The sequence below is a fragment of the Nothoprocta perdicaria genome, unplaced genomic scaffold, assembly GCF_003342845.1.
Source record: "Nothoprocta perdicaria isolate Ctin4 unplaced genomic scaffold, notPer1 scaffold_48, whole genome shotgun sequence".
In the NCBI taxonomy this organism is placed as follows: domain Eukaryota; kingdom Metazoa; phylum Chordata; class Aves; order Tinamiformes; family Tinamidae; genus Nothoprocta; species Nothoprocta perdicaria.
In genome coordinates this window covers 4,016,491-4,030,301 of record NW_020455732.1, presented here as the reverse complement: position 1 = coordinate 4,030,301, position 13,811 = coordinate 4,016,491, and the positions used below count along the sequence as shown (strand labels likewise).

General features: G+C 46.5%; 1 protein-coding gene across 1 annotated transcript; it reads left to right on the top strand.

The window, feature by feature from the left end:
- Positions 1-1,916: 1,916 nt before the first annotated feature.
- Positions 1,917-12,874, top strand: TOP1MT (DNA topoisomerase I mitochondrial). The gene is made up of 13 exons (XM_026047120.1): positions 1,917-2,036; positions 3,799-3,920; positions 4,298-4,420; positions 4,903-5,090; positions 5,695-5,839; positions 6,478-6,621; positions 7,111-7,296; positions 7,940-8,008; positions 9,049-9,163; positions 9,646-9,773; positions 10,423-10,517; positions 11,246-11,395; positions 11,532-12,874. Exons 1-13 carry the CDS (start codon positions 1,937-1,939, stop codon positions 11,632-11,634), a joined length of 1,668 nt encoding a protein of 555 aa, XP_025902905.1. The 5' UTR covers positions 1,917-1,936; the 3' UTR covers positions 11,635-12,874.
- The last annotated feature ends 937 nt before the right edge of the window (positions 12,875-13,811 follow it).

The window sequence follows — 13,811 nt, the reverse complement described above, 5'->3', positions numbered from 1 at the left end:
GGAAAGAGGATGGAGTGAGAGGGAAGGGGGACGGATGGGGGAAGCAAGATGGGACTCGCCAGAGTAAGGGGACAAAGGCACAGACAAGCCGGGATAAGAAAAAAACAGTGAAAGTGAAGGCAGAGAAGAGCGAAAAGGTGAAATCGGAGTCGGGAAAGAGCAGGGAGAAGAAGGAAAAGGCGGGAAGGAAGAAAATTAAGAAAGAAAAGGTTTCAGAAGTAGAAAAGACAGATGAGGAACAGGAGAAACAAGAGGGACTAGGAGGAAGCGAGGGGCAGGTTGGAGAAGGGAAGGAGAGCAGAGACAAAAAGGGAATCAAGCAGGAGGGGGAGGAGGGTGAGCAAGGGGGTGAAGATATGGGAATGAAATGGAAAATGGAGCTTGAGCAGGAGACGAAAGACGAGGCTGATGAGGGGGCAGAAGTGCCAAAGAAGGGCAAAAAGGGGCAAACCAAAGCAAAAAAAACAAAGGAGGAAACAAAAGAGAAAGGGAAAAAGAACAAAGAGAAGAGCAAGGAGACAGGGACCCCGAAGAAGACCCAGAAAAGGAAATCCAAGGAAGAGGGGGAAGAGAAGAACAGCAAAAAACCTAAAAAGGAGAAAAAAGAGAAAGAAATAAAGGAAGCAGAGACAGGAAATAAATGGAAGTGGTAAGTGCTCTGTGTTTTGTGGCAGTTTTTGGCCTCTAGGTAGGTTGAATTTCAATGCCTATGGAATTGTAGTTTTATTTCTGGTCAAACTCTGGAAAAAAATGTGTGGTGTTTTTTTGTTTGTCCTTTTGTGTTTCCCTGAGTATGAGAGGGTGATGAATTTTTACAGCAATTTTTGCATGCCGTAGGAAAGGTTTTTGGGGTCAAGAGATGTGGGAAAAGGTAGCTTCAAAAATGGAAGGATGCTCCCCTGCTGTTAGCAATCCCTTGTGGCACTACTTTTACCCCAAAAATGTGCTTGGGACTATGTTTCCCAGAAGGCTTTGGGGTGGAGGGAGGGAGTTCTGCATCCTGGACCACTCGGAATGTGAATGTGCCGGGGATGGAGGATGCTCGGCGGGCTCACTGCATTGCCCTAATGCTTCGTGAGTGCCCATCTGTCTGGGCTGACCCATGCACAGATGGGTCTTGGTGCTGGAATGCGGGACCCTCAATGCCCTACTCGGTCCCTAGGTCCACTCACTGCCTGCAGCCATCGGGTCAACCCAGGGCAGGTGAGCGCTGGCCCAGGGCTTTTGCTGGAGGTGGGAAATGTGGATCCATTGCTTTGCCTTGTTATGCCCTCACTCAAGCCACCCTAGTTTTATATGTTTTTCCATGTTTTCTGATGATGAGGCACCTCTTGGAGATTTATTTATTTCAACTCCCCTTCCTGGGGGGAGGAGATAGGTTTGAAACTCTTCCGGAGTGCTGCTGGGGCAGAGATGCTGAGATTATTGTTCCTGGGGGGGGAATTTTGCTATACTTTCCCACAAATTCCTGGCTTCTTGGGTAGGCTGGGGTTAAATGATATGGTGCCTGTGTTAATTCCTGCTTGTGCTCCTCCACCACATGGGACAAATCCCCTTCCTGCCTTGATGCACCATAACAAGTTCTACCACAGACATCTGCTGCTACCTCAGTTTTCTTAACCTTAATTATATTTTTAATGTTATTTCTCTAGTATTGCAGGATGAATTTTATACTTTTTTTACTATGAATTTTGTAAATCCTAGGTTTATAGCTTATTCTCCCAGCTTTGCATTAGAATTTCAGGTGTAAGCAGCACAGGGGGGTGGTGGTGGTCTTCTGGCCACAAGTGTGGCATGATGTGGGTCTTCCTCTCTTCCTCTGCTTGCCAAGCATCTTTCTGGAGGGAAAATCCCTCCCTGATATCCAGAGGTGAAGCCCATAGTGGTTTGAGAATGCTCTCCTGCTTGTATCTGTCCCAGGTGGGAAGAGGAGAAGATGGGCGATGGGATAAAGTGGAAGCAGCTGGAGCACAAAGGCCCCTACTTTGCCCCGCTCTATGAGCCGTTACCTGAAAATGTCCAGTTTTATTATGACGGTACGTCCATGGTGGCTGGGGTAGGGGGTTGATTGTCTGGAGGTGGTGGATGATCTAAGAGGTGGTACAACTCTCATGGGAATGATCCCTAACTCGAGCAGACGGTCAAAATCTACCTCTTTATCCCTGAGCATTGAGATGATACCAAGGTATTTGGCCCTTATTATAGGTTCTTGAGAGTTATTTAGTTCTAATGAGCCCGTGCTGCTTGCAGACGTGTGTGTCCTGCACGTCTCTGCTGTGTAGAGCATCCTGGGCTAAGGTGCTTGTGTTGCAAGAGCTGTGCCCCAGCTGAAGGTGCAAGGATGTGGGGCTGCAGTTCCACTGCACCCTGAATTTCACTAGGGGAACAAGATGTCTTGATGCCTTTGCTCAAAGTCTTCATGCACCTTCTGCACTCTATTGTGAAGCTGATGCCCTACAGCAATTCGGTGGGGTCTGGGTCCTCCTCAGCCCCTAATGAGGCTGATGGAGCTCATGAAAACCCAGATGGTTTCTATGTATTTCCTTTTTTGACAGAGATGGTGGTGGGGAGAAAAGATGACTTGTGGAAAGGAGATGCTAAGCAATGTTCACGTCACCAGAGGGCAGTGCTAGGACATCGATAGGGCTGTCAGTTGTTTGGGTTTTGCTTTGGCGTTTCCTCTCTGTGAAGAGAAGCCTTCCAGCTATTTGTGATTTTTTTTTCTTTTTCTTTTCTTTTTTTTTTTTCTGAATGGAGCTGAACATTCTTTTATCCTTCTGGGGCTTCACATCCCTGTATCCTGGACAGCCATGGACACACCTGGCCCTTGACACAGAGATGCAGTGAATTGCATACATCTTAATTGAGAGACTTTGGTACAGGGCCTAGAGTGACATTAGCTTGTTTGCTGGAAAGCATAGCAGTTCCAGGATTAAAGCAATAATCTCAAGGAGCAGGAGACAGTGATCCAGGACACGTAGGCTGCTGGTGCCACAGGCTTGGGCTGATCTGCTATGAACCTGTGACCTGCTGTGTCCAGCAACTGAACTGGATATCAGGAATCCCCAGAATTGAAGCTGCAGGCACAAAGCAGCATTGAACTGTTCCCTGGAGCTCTGTGGGGTGCTTCTCCTGCAGCTTACTTAAGAAACTGTTAGTTCTTAAATAGCTTTCCTAGGAAGACCCAAAATGTTCCTGTGAAATAAGGGAAAACGCTGCCCATGTGGACTTCTTTCCTCCAAAGAGGTGGTGGCTTTGCTGCCTCCAAGACATGAATGAAGGCTCAGAGGAGGCTCTCCTAGATGTTGCTCTAACACAGGTTTATTTTTTTGAGCTTTCTGTGATCACTCTGTCACGTGTTTTGAGATGAAATATCTCCAAGTGTGATCCTGGCAGCTTCAGCACAATTGTGTTCCTGGAGAAATGGGAGAAACCAGGGTTGGGAAATGAGCCTTTCTACATTGTCCTTTATCACCAGCATGACAGCAAACTTGGGGCTTGGCGTCACATGGAAGCTGCTGAAAGTCCCATGGCTCAGTGACCTTAACATAAATCAGGATTTCCACTTGCCTGGGAAAGAAAATGAAGTGTGTGATTGCAGATCAACTGTGGCAGCATCTGGCTGTGCTGCACGCTTGAGGTATTGATCCATTAGTGAGGTGTTGTACATGGTGCCAGGTCCCTGTTTCAGCACCCCAAACTTGATGTGCCAAGTGTAGAGTCTTGCCAAATGATTGCTCTGGGCTTCGGTGCTGGGCTGTTGCATAACTGATGTTAATGCATTTGTTCTCTTCCTAGGTAAACCTCTGAAGCTGAGCTTGGCCACTGAGGAAATTGCCACCTTCTATGCAAAAATGTTAGATCATGAGTACACAACCAAGGAGATTTTCCAGAGCAACTTCTTCAATGACTGGAGGAAGGTATCTTTCCTATAAGGCCTTGCTTGATGCCAGTATTAACAGTTAAAAGTGGGGTTCCCTGTGGGCTGTGGTGGATGGTCAGGGGTACAGGAGGAAGGGGATAATTCTCTATGGCTTAAGTTTTTATTTCCTCAGTAAGCTTGGGTCAGGGCTTTCTGTTTGCAGCATCCTTGAGTGTTTGATGTTGGCGCTTAGTATCAACCTCAGGTTTAGTGGCACAATGCCAAAGAGCAGGCACTGGTCTTGCAAGCAGGCCAATGAGCTCCTTGAAGTGCATGCTCCTGTGCATCCCTCTAAAGAATTAACCTTTCCAGTTACCACCTGAAACATGTTTTGCCTCCTTGCTTTACCCAGCTCCTCTGATCTCTCTTGATCAGGAAATGACCCCAGAGGAGCGGAAGACAATCAAACGCCTGGACAAGTGCGACTTCAAGGAGATTCACAAGTACTTTGTGGACAAAAGTGAGGCACGGAAAGCTCTCTCGAAAGAGGAGAAGCAGGTGAGGCTCCTATTGGTGTCTGGACCTAGTTTGATGTATTTTGGGTTCAATTCAGGTGTTTCCATTCTTCATTCGCCTTTAAACCTCTTGGCCTTTGAAACTCTTTGGCCTTTGCAGCAGTTCCTGCCTCTTCATCACACAACTCTCCATTAAGTTCGCCTGTAGATACCATGCATTTCCTGGCTTTCTATGGCTTGGAGGATGTTGCACCTTGCTAAGGTGATGGTGATACCCAGCCTCTGTTCCCTTGACATCTCAGGCTGGCACAGGATCTGCCTTGGCCTGAGCCTTTGCAAAGTGACTGGAGACACTCCATGTGTTGCAAGTGAGCTTAGACGTGTGCTAGTTGTCTTCCAGCCTTTCAAAGCTCTGTCTTTCTTGGCTTGCTTCCTGCTGGGAGAAGAGGGTGATAATGAGCAGGCAGAAGTCATGGGGTTTCAGCTCTGTCCTGTGGGGTGGTGGTGGGATGGTACTCATTTCAGAAGTTGAAAGAGGAGGCAGATAAGATACAGGAGGAATATGGATACTGCATCCTCGATGGGCACCGAGAGAAAATAGGAAACTTCAAAACTGAACCGCCGGGACTGTTTCGTGGCCGTGGTGATCACCCCAAAATGGGGATGCTAAAGAAGAGGATCATGCCTGAAGATGTAGTCATCAACTGCAGCAAGTGAGTCACTCCTCTTTTCTGTCAAATTCGATTTTGGATACTTCTCTCACGGTCAGGCCTGACTTGGATGCACACTAGCTGGGGAAGGCAGTCAATAGCCCTCACCTTTTAGCAGTGCTGGGACCTTCTGGTAGACATGAACTGCATATACTGAAGTGCTCTTACATCCTCTCCCATGCCCTCCTTCAAAATGAGGGATTCCTCATCAATTTACAGGTCTCTTGTGTTGTCTAGAAGCATTAGGCTTTTCCTTCCTTCCTGGAAGGAGCAAAAACAGCAGTAAATTGGGTGTGTTTTTTCTGCATTTGAGTTGTGTAAGTTGGATTGATCTTAATTCCCCCTAAGGGAAGACAGTATGGTCTCAGCTCAAAACATGTCCTCACTCCCACTCAGCCTAGCAAGTCCACCAGTAGTTCTTTGCACCCAAAGTGCAAAGTTCTGATTGTGTTATGGAATAATTCTGGGGGGGTCTGTTTCTTCTGGAAGCAATGCTGGAACTTCTTGACCTTTGCCCACAGTGAACAAGCTGTTAAGCTGTTGACTTGTTCTCTCTCTGTAGCGCCTCTTGTACTTAGCACTGTTGTAATCCTGTTATTGCCTGCAGGGACTCCAAGATCCCCGAGCCGCCAGCAGGACACAAGTGGAAGGAGGTGCGCTTTGACAACACAGTCACCTGGCTGGCGTCATGGACTGAAAACATCCAGAACACGTTGAAGTACATCATGCTGAACCCTAGCTCCAAGCTGAAGGTCAGAGTGATGCTGCTGTTCAGGCAAGAGCTGTTACCTTTTTGAGATGCTGACCTTGCCTGTGCCATGCTGCTCCTCTGCCCTTTTGGGAAAGGCAGCTAAAAACAGGGTAGGAAGTGGAAATGCCAATGGTTTCCATCTTGGGTCCTGCTGAAGAATCCCAAGTCAGTATTTGCTGACCCTAATATCTGCCCTGTTGTCCAGCTCTTGTTATTGCAGCCTCTTCCTTCTCATTTCCAAGGTCAGATAAAGGTGGAAACCATGTAGAAGTGCTTCCAGAAAACACATCGTGTCAGTCCGTGGTGGTGTTGTCCAAACAGCAGTGTTTGTGGACATAGAACACTTGGCTCCTTGCTGGCTATGTGCTGGCATGAGCAGTTGAAGGGCACCTCTGGTCAGAGAAGCTCAAACTCTTGACCATCCTGGGTCTGGAGCAGCCAGTAGAGGGCATAGAAACTCCAAATAAGCTTTATTTACTCTAATATTTCCAGGTCATGAATTAAAAAAGCTAAATAAACAGTGGTTATTGAGCAATACTTATCCTCTGGAAAGGGTCATGTCCTCAGGAAAGTGTCTAGCTTGAGGGGATGGACAGAAGATGAAGTGCTAAGGGTAAATATCTCTGCTTTCCTTCTCAGGGGGAGAAGGACTGGCATAAATATGAGATAGCTCGTCGCTTAAAAGATGTTGTACACAAAATCCGTGCTCAGTACCAAGCTGATTGGAAGTCCAAGGAGATGAAAACGCGTCAAAGAGCAGTAGCCCTCTACTTCATCGATAAGGTACCTGTGCCCTCAGCCTAGCCCGCAAATATCTTGTATATGTTGGATTTGGGACTTAACTTATATCCTTACATTTATTTTTCTTGCCAACGATATTAGTTTGGGTTTGGTTCAGGTGAGGAAGCTGCCTGTAATCATGGATCCTGAGTCATAGATCATGGGTGTCTCCAGCTTTCTGCTGATCCTCGAGAGGCTCCTGGTTGCGTGGTAATGTGTAGATTTTGCAGGTCCTTGTGCTCTACCAGAATCCATGTATTTCAGTGATGACAATGTTCCTACTTTGAGGAAAGATTTTAGGGTTTCTTGGAACAAGAATAACCTGCTGCTGGGTTCAGTCCTTGCTTGGTGGAAGTCCACATGTGCTCATTCAGTGTGGCACTCTCTTGAGTGAGCTTCTTTCCCTCGTGTTCTGCTTGAAGGTCTCTCCATAGATACCCCATAAGAGTGGAAAAGGGGCTTGAGGCAGATGTCTCCTGTGTGCTTTTCTAGTTGGCCCTACGAGCTGGCAATGAGAAGGAGGAAGGGGAGACAGCGGACACGGTTGGCTGCTGCTCCCTGCGTGTTGAGCACATTAAACTGTACCGCAATCTGGATGGGCAGGAGCACGTGGTGGAATTCGACTTCCTCGGGAAAGACTCAATCCGCTACTACAACAAAGTGTCAGTGGAGAAGCCGGTGAGTGAGGCAGAGGTGGAGGCAACGGTGGGTGCAGTGATGTGGTTGGTGATTAGCTGGGTGGCTTGATTCAGTTGTTGGTGTGTCAGTCCCAAATCTGCATCTGATCCACATGGTGATGTCTCCTGCGTGTTAATCGTATGGTAAGAGCAAGTGTCTCAGATGCGAGGATGATGGATGACAAGGAACAGTATATGGCTTGCCTGGCCCGGAGGAGGCGTGATAATTCAGAGTATGGGTCTGAAGGCTGTTTGTTTTTTAGCTCACAAGTCTTTTAACATAGGACTTGCAAGCAACTGTGGCAGCAGGAACCATGAGAGAAAAGCTGTCTTCAGTTGACTGGTGGGAATTAGGCCTTAAAGTGTACCCATTGGATAGATAATCCTAATACTGTTTTTAGGGCAGCTGCAATGCTAGGGATAACAGCAATGGGGAAAATAGAGATTGTGGCACTACTGTTGACTGGAGGTCCCAGTAGAAGCTCTTCATATTGAGCAGATAAACAGTATAGTGTGATGCATATTCCACAAGTAGAATCTGTGCCCAACTGAGTTGGGATGGGGCACAAAGAGGCAGATGGAGATGGAAGTATCTGTTAGTAACTTGCTCTTTGTACCTAAACTGGACATTCCTTTCCTCCTAGGTCTTCAAGAACCTGCAGCTTTTCATGAAGAACAAGGACCCAGGAGATGACCTCTTTGACAGGCTCAATGTGAGTTGCAGCCTCTCTGCTTCTGCAGCAGTGTTGACAGCCTGGAGAGAATGTAAATGGCCTTGTGACATGTCAGTCTATCCCGTGGGTTTCCTGATTCGTCTCAGTATCTTTTGCTTTGATTTTTAACTCCTCTGGAGAGGCTGTTGCTGATGCTTGAATCCCTTGGTAGATGCTGTGATATCTTCAGTGCTCTTGCTGCATTGGTGGTATCTCTGCTGTCTATCAGGCTCAGTTGCCTGCACTGAGAATAACTGACTGCTGAGGAGAGGCTTTTTGCTCATTTTCACTTTTATCTCATTTGCCTGCCCTAATATATGTTTTTGGGATGCTTCTGGTGTTGTCACACCTCAGACTTTGATGCTTTGGCACCTCTCTGTGGTTCAGCAGAGGCATGAGAGGCTGCCTTGAGGCTGAGGCTGCAGGAGAGATGTAACGCAGACTTTTCTCCCTCATGAGCCACTCCCGTTGCAAAGACTTATTCCATTCTCTTTCCCACTGTGGGATAAAGGGTGCTGCACACGTCCCCCGTAGTGTCACCTGTCTGCCTACATCCTCTATAAAGCCACTTGCTCACCTTACTTCTAGAGAAGCTGCTGCTCTCTGTTTACATGGGCTTTCTCTATGGAGATCTTTCTGGGTAAAAAGGCTTTTCCCTAGAGCCTAAATGACATGGTTTTAGCATCTTCTGTTTCTGATCTGATGGCAGCCCTCTATGCTCTGTAGTGCGAAAGAATTGGATGTGATATATGTGAGATGTGGCATGGGATTTGAGTTGTCCTCTTGGGCATGCATCTGTGTGTGTCTTATTTTTTCTTTGCTTGTTTACTTTTCAGAGATGTTTCCCGTGAATTTTGGTGGAATATGTGCCAATTTACTGTATATAAGGGCTTGACTCAACACCTTAGGTAGATCTGCAAACTACAGCATCTTTATTTGCTTGTTGAAAAGTCTGGAAAAAGCTGAGCTCTGTTTTCCTGGCTTCTGCTTGTTCTCTTCCTTACTTTCTTCCCTGCTTTGCCCTCTCCTCCCTCCTCCAGACATCAATCTTGAACAGACATCTCCAGTCTTTGATGAAAGGCTTGTCTGCCAAGGTGTTCAGGACCTACAACGCCTCCATCACCCTGCAGGAACAGCTCAAAGCGCTCACTAACGGTAAGTCGATCTCTGCAGTATCACGGACTGTCTCGTGGGAGGCAGTGGGCTTGGAGACTTCTGTTCTTCGCCTTGGGGTCCCCAGAAGCACCCGCTCCTCTGCGGCAGATGGTTTACCACATTATGCCCTCTGTTAAGTTGCATACTACTTAAAGCATTTCATGAACCATCCGAAGTGAGAAATCATGATGTCTAGTCTATGATAGTCCTACTAACATACCAAGACAGGATTTTTTTTTTACTTTCTTTGTACAGTTGGTGGGTTGCATTATTTTTGGATTTCTCTGATATCCAAGCAATGAGGTGCAATTTGATACTTCTCAAAATAGGTCCCCAATGTCCTTTGACTTCTCTTGAGACATTGGTAATACTGGTTGGAGAAAGGATGAGGAAGGTCAATGACTCAGTGCTGTTTTAGTCTGTTTTGTCCTTTTCCTGGTCTCCCAGAGCGGGGTCATAGTGATGCTTTAGTTCCTTTCCAGCTGAAGACAATGTTGCTGGAAAGCTCCTCTCCTACAACCGAGCTAACCGAGCTGTGGCCATCCTCTGCAACCATCAGAGATCCACGCCAAAAACCTTTGAGAAGTCAATGCAAATCCTCCAGACCAAGGTGACAGATTAAACTCTGAGACTCCTTCCACCTTTTAGGGTTTTGTTTTGGTGTTTTTTTTGAAGGGAGGGGGTGGGGTAAAGAGGGAGAGTTATTAATCTGATGCCTAAAGAGATAACATTCATCAAGAGTGGTGGGGAATGAATCAGAACTAGAGGCTGCTGTGAACCATTATAGGGGTGACATCAACCTACGAGCTGTAAGGGATATGTGGAAGCTTGAACGGAGGATAAAGCACATTTGACAGAGCGTATCATCTGTTGGTGTATTCAGATCAAGCTGGATGCCACTTGGGATGATGCAGTTCAACATAGTTGGATCCAGTAGCAGGGGCTTGGGTGCTCTCATGGCTGTTTGCAAGGCCAAGTGAAATGCAGCCACCCTGCTCTGGAATCACCTCAAGCGCTTGTCACAAGTAATAGTTTGCTCAAGAATAACAGCAGTGCTGCAAGTGTTTCTGGCATCAGTGCTTTGAGGTTATTTTGCAAGATGCCAAGAAATGCTTGATCAATAGCAGGTGCTTTGAGTGTTGGATGCTGGGACTGGATGAAGGTCTGGGAAATTGATGAGCAAATGTGATAAAAATGGAGAGGCAACTGAAATCTCTGGAGGACAGAAGCATTGGATCACTTTGTATTTGTCTTTTCAGATTGATGAGAAGAAGCAACAGCTGAAGGAAGCCCAGCTAGAACTGAAGAAAGCTGAAGACGAGCTTAAAGAGAAAAATGATGACAAAACAGAGGCGTAAGTGGCTCTTAATCCTCATTTGCAGAGATGCTTGCAAGTCTGGGACCTGTAGGTGGCACAGTCGGATTCAATACCCTCCATACAGCCCATTAGAATGGGAATGCCCATGATTGGGTCCTGGGTGCCTCTCATTCCAAGCAGGTGGGTGGAAGTCTTGAGGGTTCCCTGCAAGAACAGGCTTGCAAAGAGCTCCTTGAGTGGAAGGGGGGTTCTTTGTGCTAGGGCACACTTCTGCTCACACTTCTGCTCGCACTTCAACCCAGAGCTGCTGGCTTGGAGCTGCCCTGTAAATGCAGTTATGTAAAGGATGCCTGGACGAGGATCAGAGCTAGGAATGCATGCACTGGCACGATTTTCCATGAGGGATGTGGTGTTGGATCTTCTCATATCTGTCATACCTGACATCTGCAGCAACTGTTGTGTGGAGCCTGCCCAATGTGAGTTTGTGCTCAGAGACAAGAGGTAGCAGGAGCAAAGAAATGATGCTCACTTTTGTGTTCTGCTGAGGGGCTTGTTTCCTGTTATGTCTTATGTAGGAGAAAGGCAGAGGCCGTTGTTGGTCATGGAGCTGTATTTGAAGAGATGGTCTACATTGGTGTAGGTTTTTGTGTTAGTCTGTCTTTGATGCTAATAATGTGTTTTTCTGAAAATAAAGTCTCTGCATTTCACCTGTGCTCTCCTCTCTTACCTTTGATGCGCTGTTTGTGTTGCTCTTCCACCCTCAGCAATGTGCAGAAGAAGAAGAAGCTGTTGGAGAGACTAGCAGAGCAACTAGCCAAGCTGGAAGTCCAGGCCACAGACAAAGAGGAGAACAAGCAGATCGCTTTGGGCACATCCAAGTTGAATTACCTGGACCCCAGGATTACCATAGCCTGGTAGGTCTTGGGTATGCTCTGAGGCAGATGCTCCTGTAGAGATGTCCTGGTCTGCAGACAGACCACCAAAAGGGGAGCTCTGGATGACACTGAGGCAACCCTTGATTTCTCTCTGCTGCCTTGTGCTCCTGTGCAGGTGCAAGAAATTTGGGGTGCCCATTGAGAAGGTCTACAACAAGACACAGAGGGAGAAGTTTGCCTGGGCCATTGACATGACTGATGAAGATTTTGAGTTCTGAAGAGAAGGGGAGTGGAAAAAGCCTTTCTATTACCTCATGCTCTTTTGGTGCTGTTGGAATAATTTATGGGCTGAAGCAATTGTCAGGTAGTGGGGGAAATGTGTAAAGGGACAGTTTGATACAGGTATTTTTGTGCTGGTTTTGTATAAAAAAGAAAAACATGTGCTTTCTAGTTGAAACAAGTACCACTGACTTGTGACACTTACCCTGACTGCGAGAACCTTAATATGAACTTTATGAACTTTTAGCTTTTCTGGTTAGAGCTGCCAAGTGTTCTGTATCTTTTTTCATCCTCCTGCAGAGTTAGGGAAGAAGATTGAATGTGAGCCTTGACTATGAAGATAAACAAGATAAAATGATCTAATCATCTGGTGCTCTGGTCAGATCTCGTGATCTGAAAATGATCTAATGATCTGGCCTTTTAAGACTCTCAGGCAGCATTAGGCAATGACAGCACTAAAAGAGGTGGCTGCAGGATGAGGCCTGATCCTGGGGCTAGATGCCCAGGAGAAAGGGGATTCTCTGGGTTTTGCAGGATGTTTTGTGCCTTTTTATCTTCAGAGGGGGAGAAAATTGCATAAGCTTTTTTTACAGACACAATGGAAAAGTTTCCTGATGCAGAACTAATGTTACTGCAATAGGAGAAGCTTTGTCCAAGGAAGCTGCTTTCATGGCAGAGACCTGAAAATCACCTTGGAGTGAGCAAAGTGCACTTTAACCACCCCTACGTGGTGTAGAGACTTGGCCTATCCACACAGGCTACAAAAGAAGATCTTGTTTTTCTTCCCCCTACTTATTTCCATAGGTTTGACTTGGCTCCCTGAATTCATACAATGATACTTGTAGAGATAAATCTTTGAGCCAAGGATTTCACTCTGGGAAAGGATGATGCTGGCAGGCCTTAAACAGATGATAGAGGGATGTGGGAATGCCGGAAGCAGCTCTCAGTACCACTTATCACAGTGAGAGCCAACTGTGGGATGATGACAGCTTCATCACCAAGCATCTCCTATGGGTCCTGTTCCACAGGGATATGCCTGGTCCTGGGCACAGGGCGATAACGTAGGGAAAGAGAGGGTAAAGTGATGGTGCTTGCTGTGCAACTGGCTGCTTCTCAGTAGAAACAGTGAGATTGTGTAGCTGGCACACAACAGCAAACCTGCGGGCGTAAGTGAGCCGTTGCAAGGATGTCTTGCAGCTTGTTTGGGTAGCTGCAGTCCACGTTTACGGATGCTTTCTCTTGTGTTCAGGTTATTGCAATTTATATTTTGTAATTAAAATGAGTTTCATTAAAACTGGAAATAATTTTTCTGAATGCTGGTGACAGATGTCTGAGGCTATTTTTTTCCCCCTCCCCCTTTCTCCCCCAGTTCATCCAAGACTGTTTTAATGAGAGGGATAGAAGACCAGAATGGGGCATGATAATGTATAGCATGGACCTGTGTGCTTATAGTTTTCTGCAGGAAATTAGCATCTATAGGAAATCCTTTGCTCTTGAGCAAAGAGCCTTTCCCCAGACCCCAAACACAGTTGTGGTTGGCTCATAAGGCCCTTAAGGAGCTGTATGCAAAACTAAGCCACCACAATTAAACAGCTGTGTGTTAGCTGAGCCATGATAAATGTGAGCTAAAAATGCTCAGGTGAAGCCAATTCAGTTTTATCTCATGTCAGCAGTGGGTTTGGAGCATGCAAATGTTGGCTTTTCTGCCACTTGACTGTGATTATGGCATGGTAATAACTGGACTCTCCAAGCTCCAAAAGCTCATGTAGAGTGTATCAAGGCCTCTGCATCCTAAAGCAGGAACTAAACTTATTCTAAATGCTGACAAAAGTGAAAGATGTCTTGTTTGTTTGTTTTGTTTTCTCCTATGTTTTATAAGAGCCTGCCTGCCAAAGCCAGGTGAGTTATCAACTGTAAAAATAAAAGGCAGGACCTGCTAAACATGCTGGCCCATACATTGGGTTTCTTCCTGTCAACCCAGGGGAACCAGTTTGGTCCCAATGCATTACAAATGGTTTTTCTGCCCACCCTGCCAAATGCAGCCTCATGCTGTTGCCCTCCAGAGCTGTTTGAGCTGTAGGAGGAAGAACTGTTTTTAGGTGAATAATCACTGTTAACTGTGTCATTCTGAGCAAGGATGGGGAAGCTGATAATTCCATGGGAGCCTCCAGAGAAA

Coding starts and splice junctions, on each gene's coding strand:
- TOP1MT (XM_026047120.1), top strand. CDS start 1,937: ATGGGCGATGGGATAAAGTGGAAGCAGCTGGAGCACAAAGGCCCCTAC. Junction 5,840..6,477: donor ACCCTAGCTCCAAGCTGAAG/GTCAGAGTGATG, acceptor TTTCCTTCTCAG/GGGGAGAAGGACTGGCATAA. Junction 8,009..9,048: donor ACCTCTTTGACAGGCTCAAT/GTGAGTTGCAGC, acceptor TCCCTCCTCCAG/ACATCAATCTTGAACAGACA.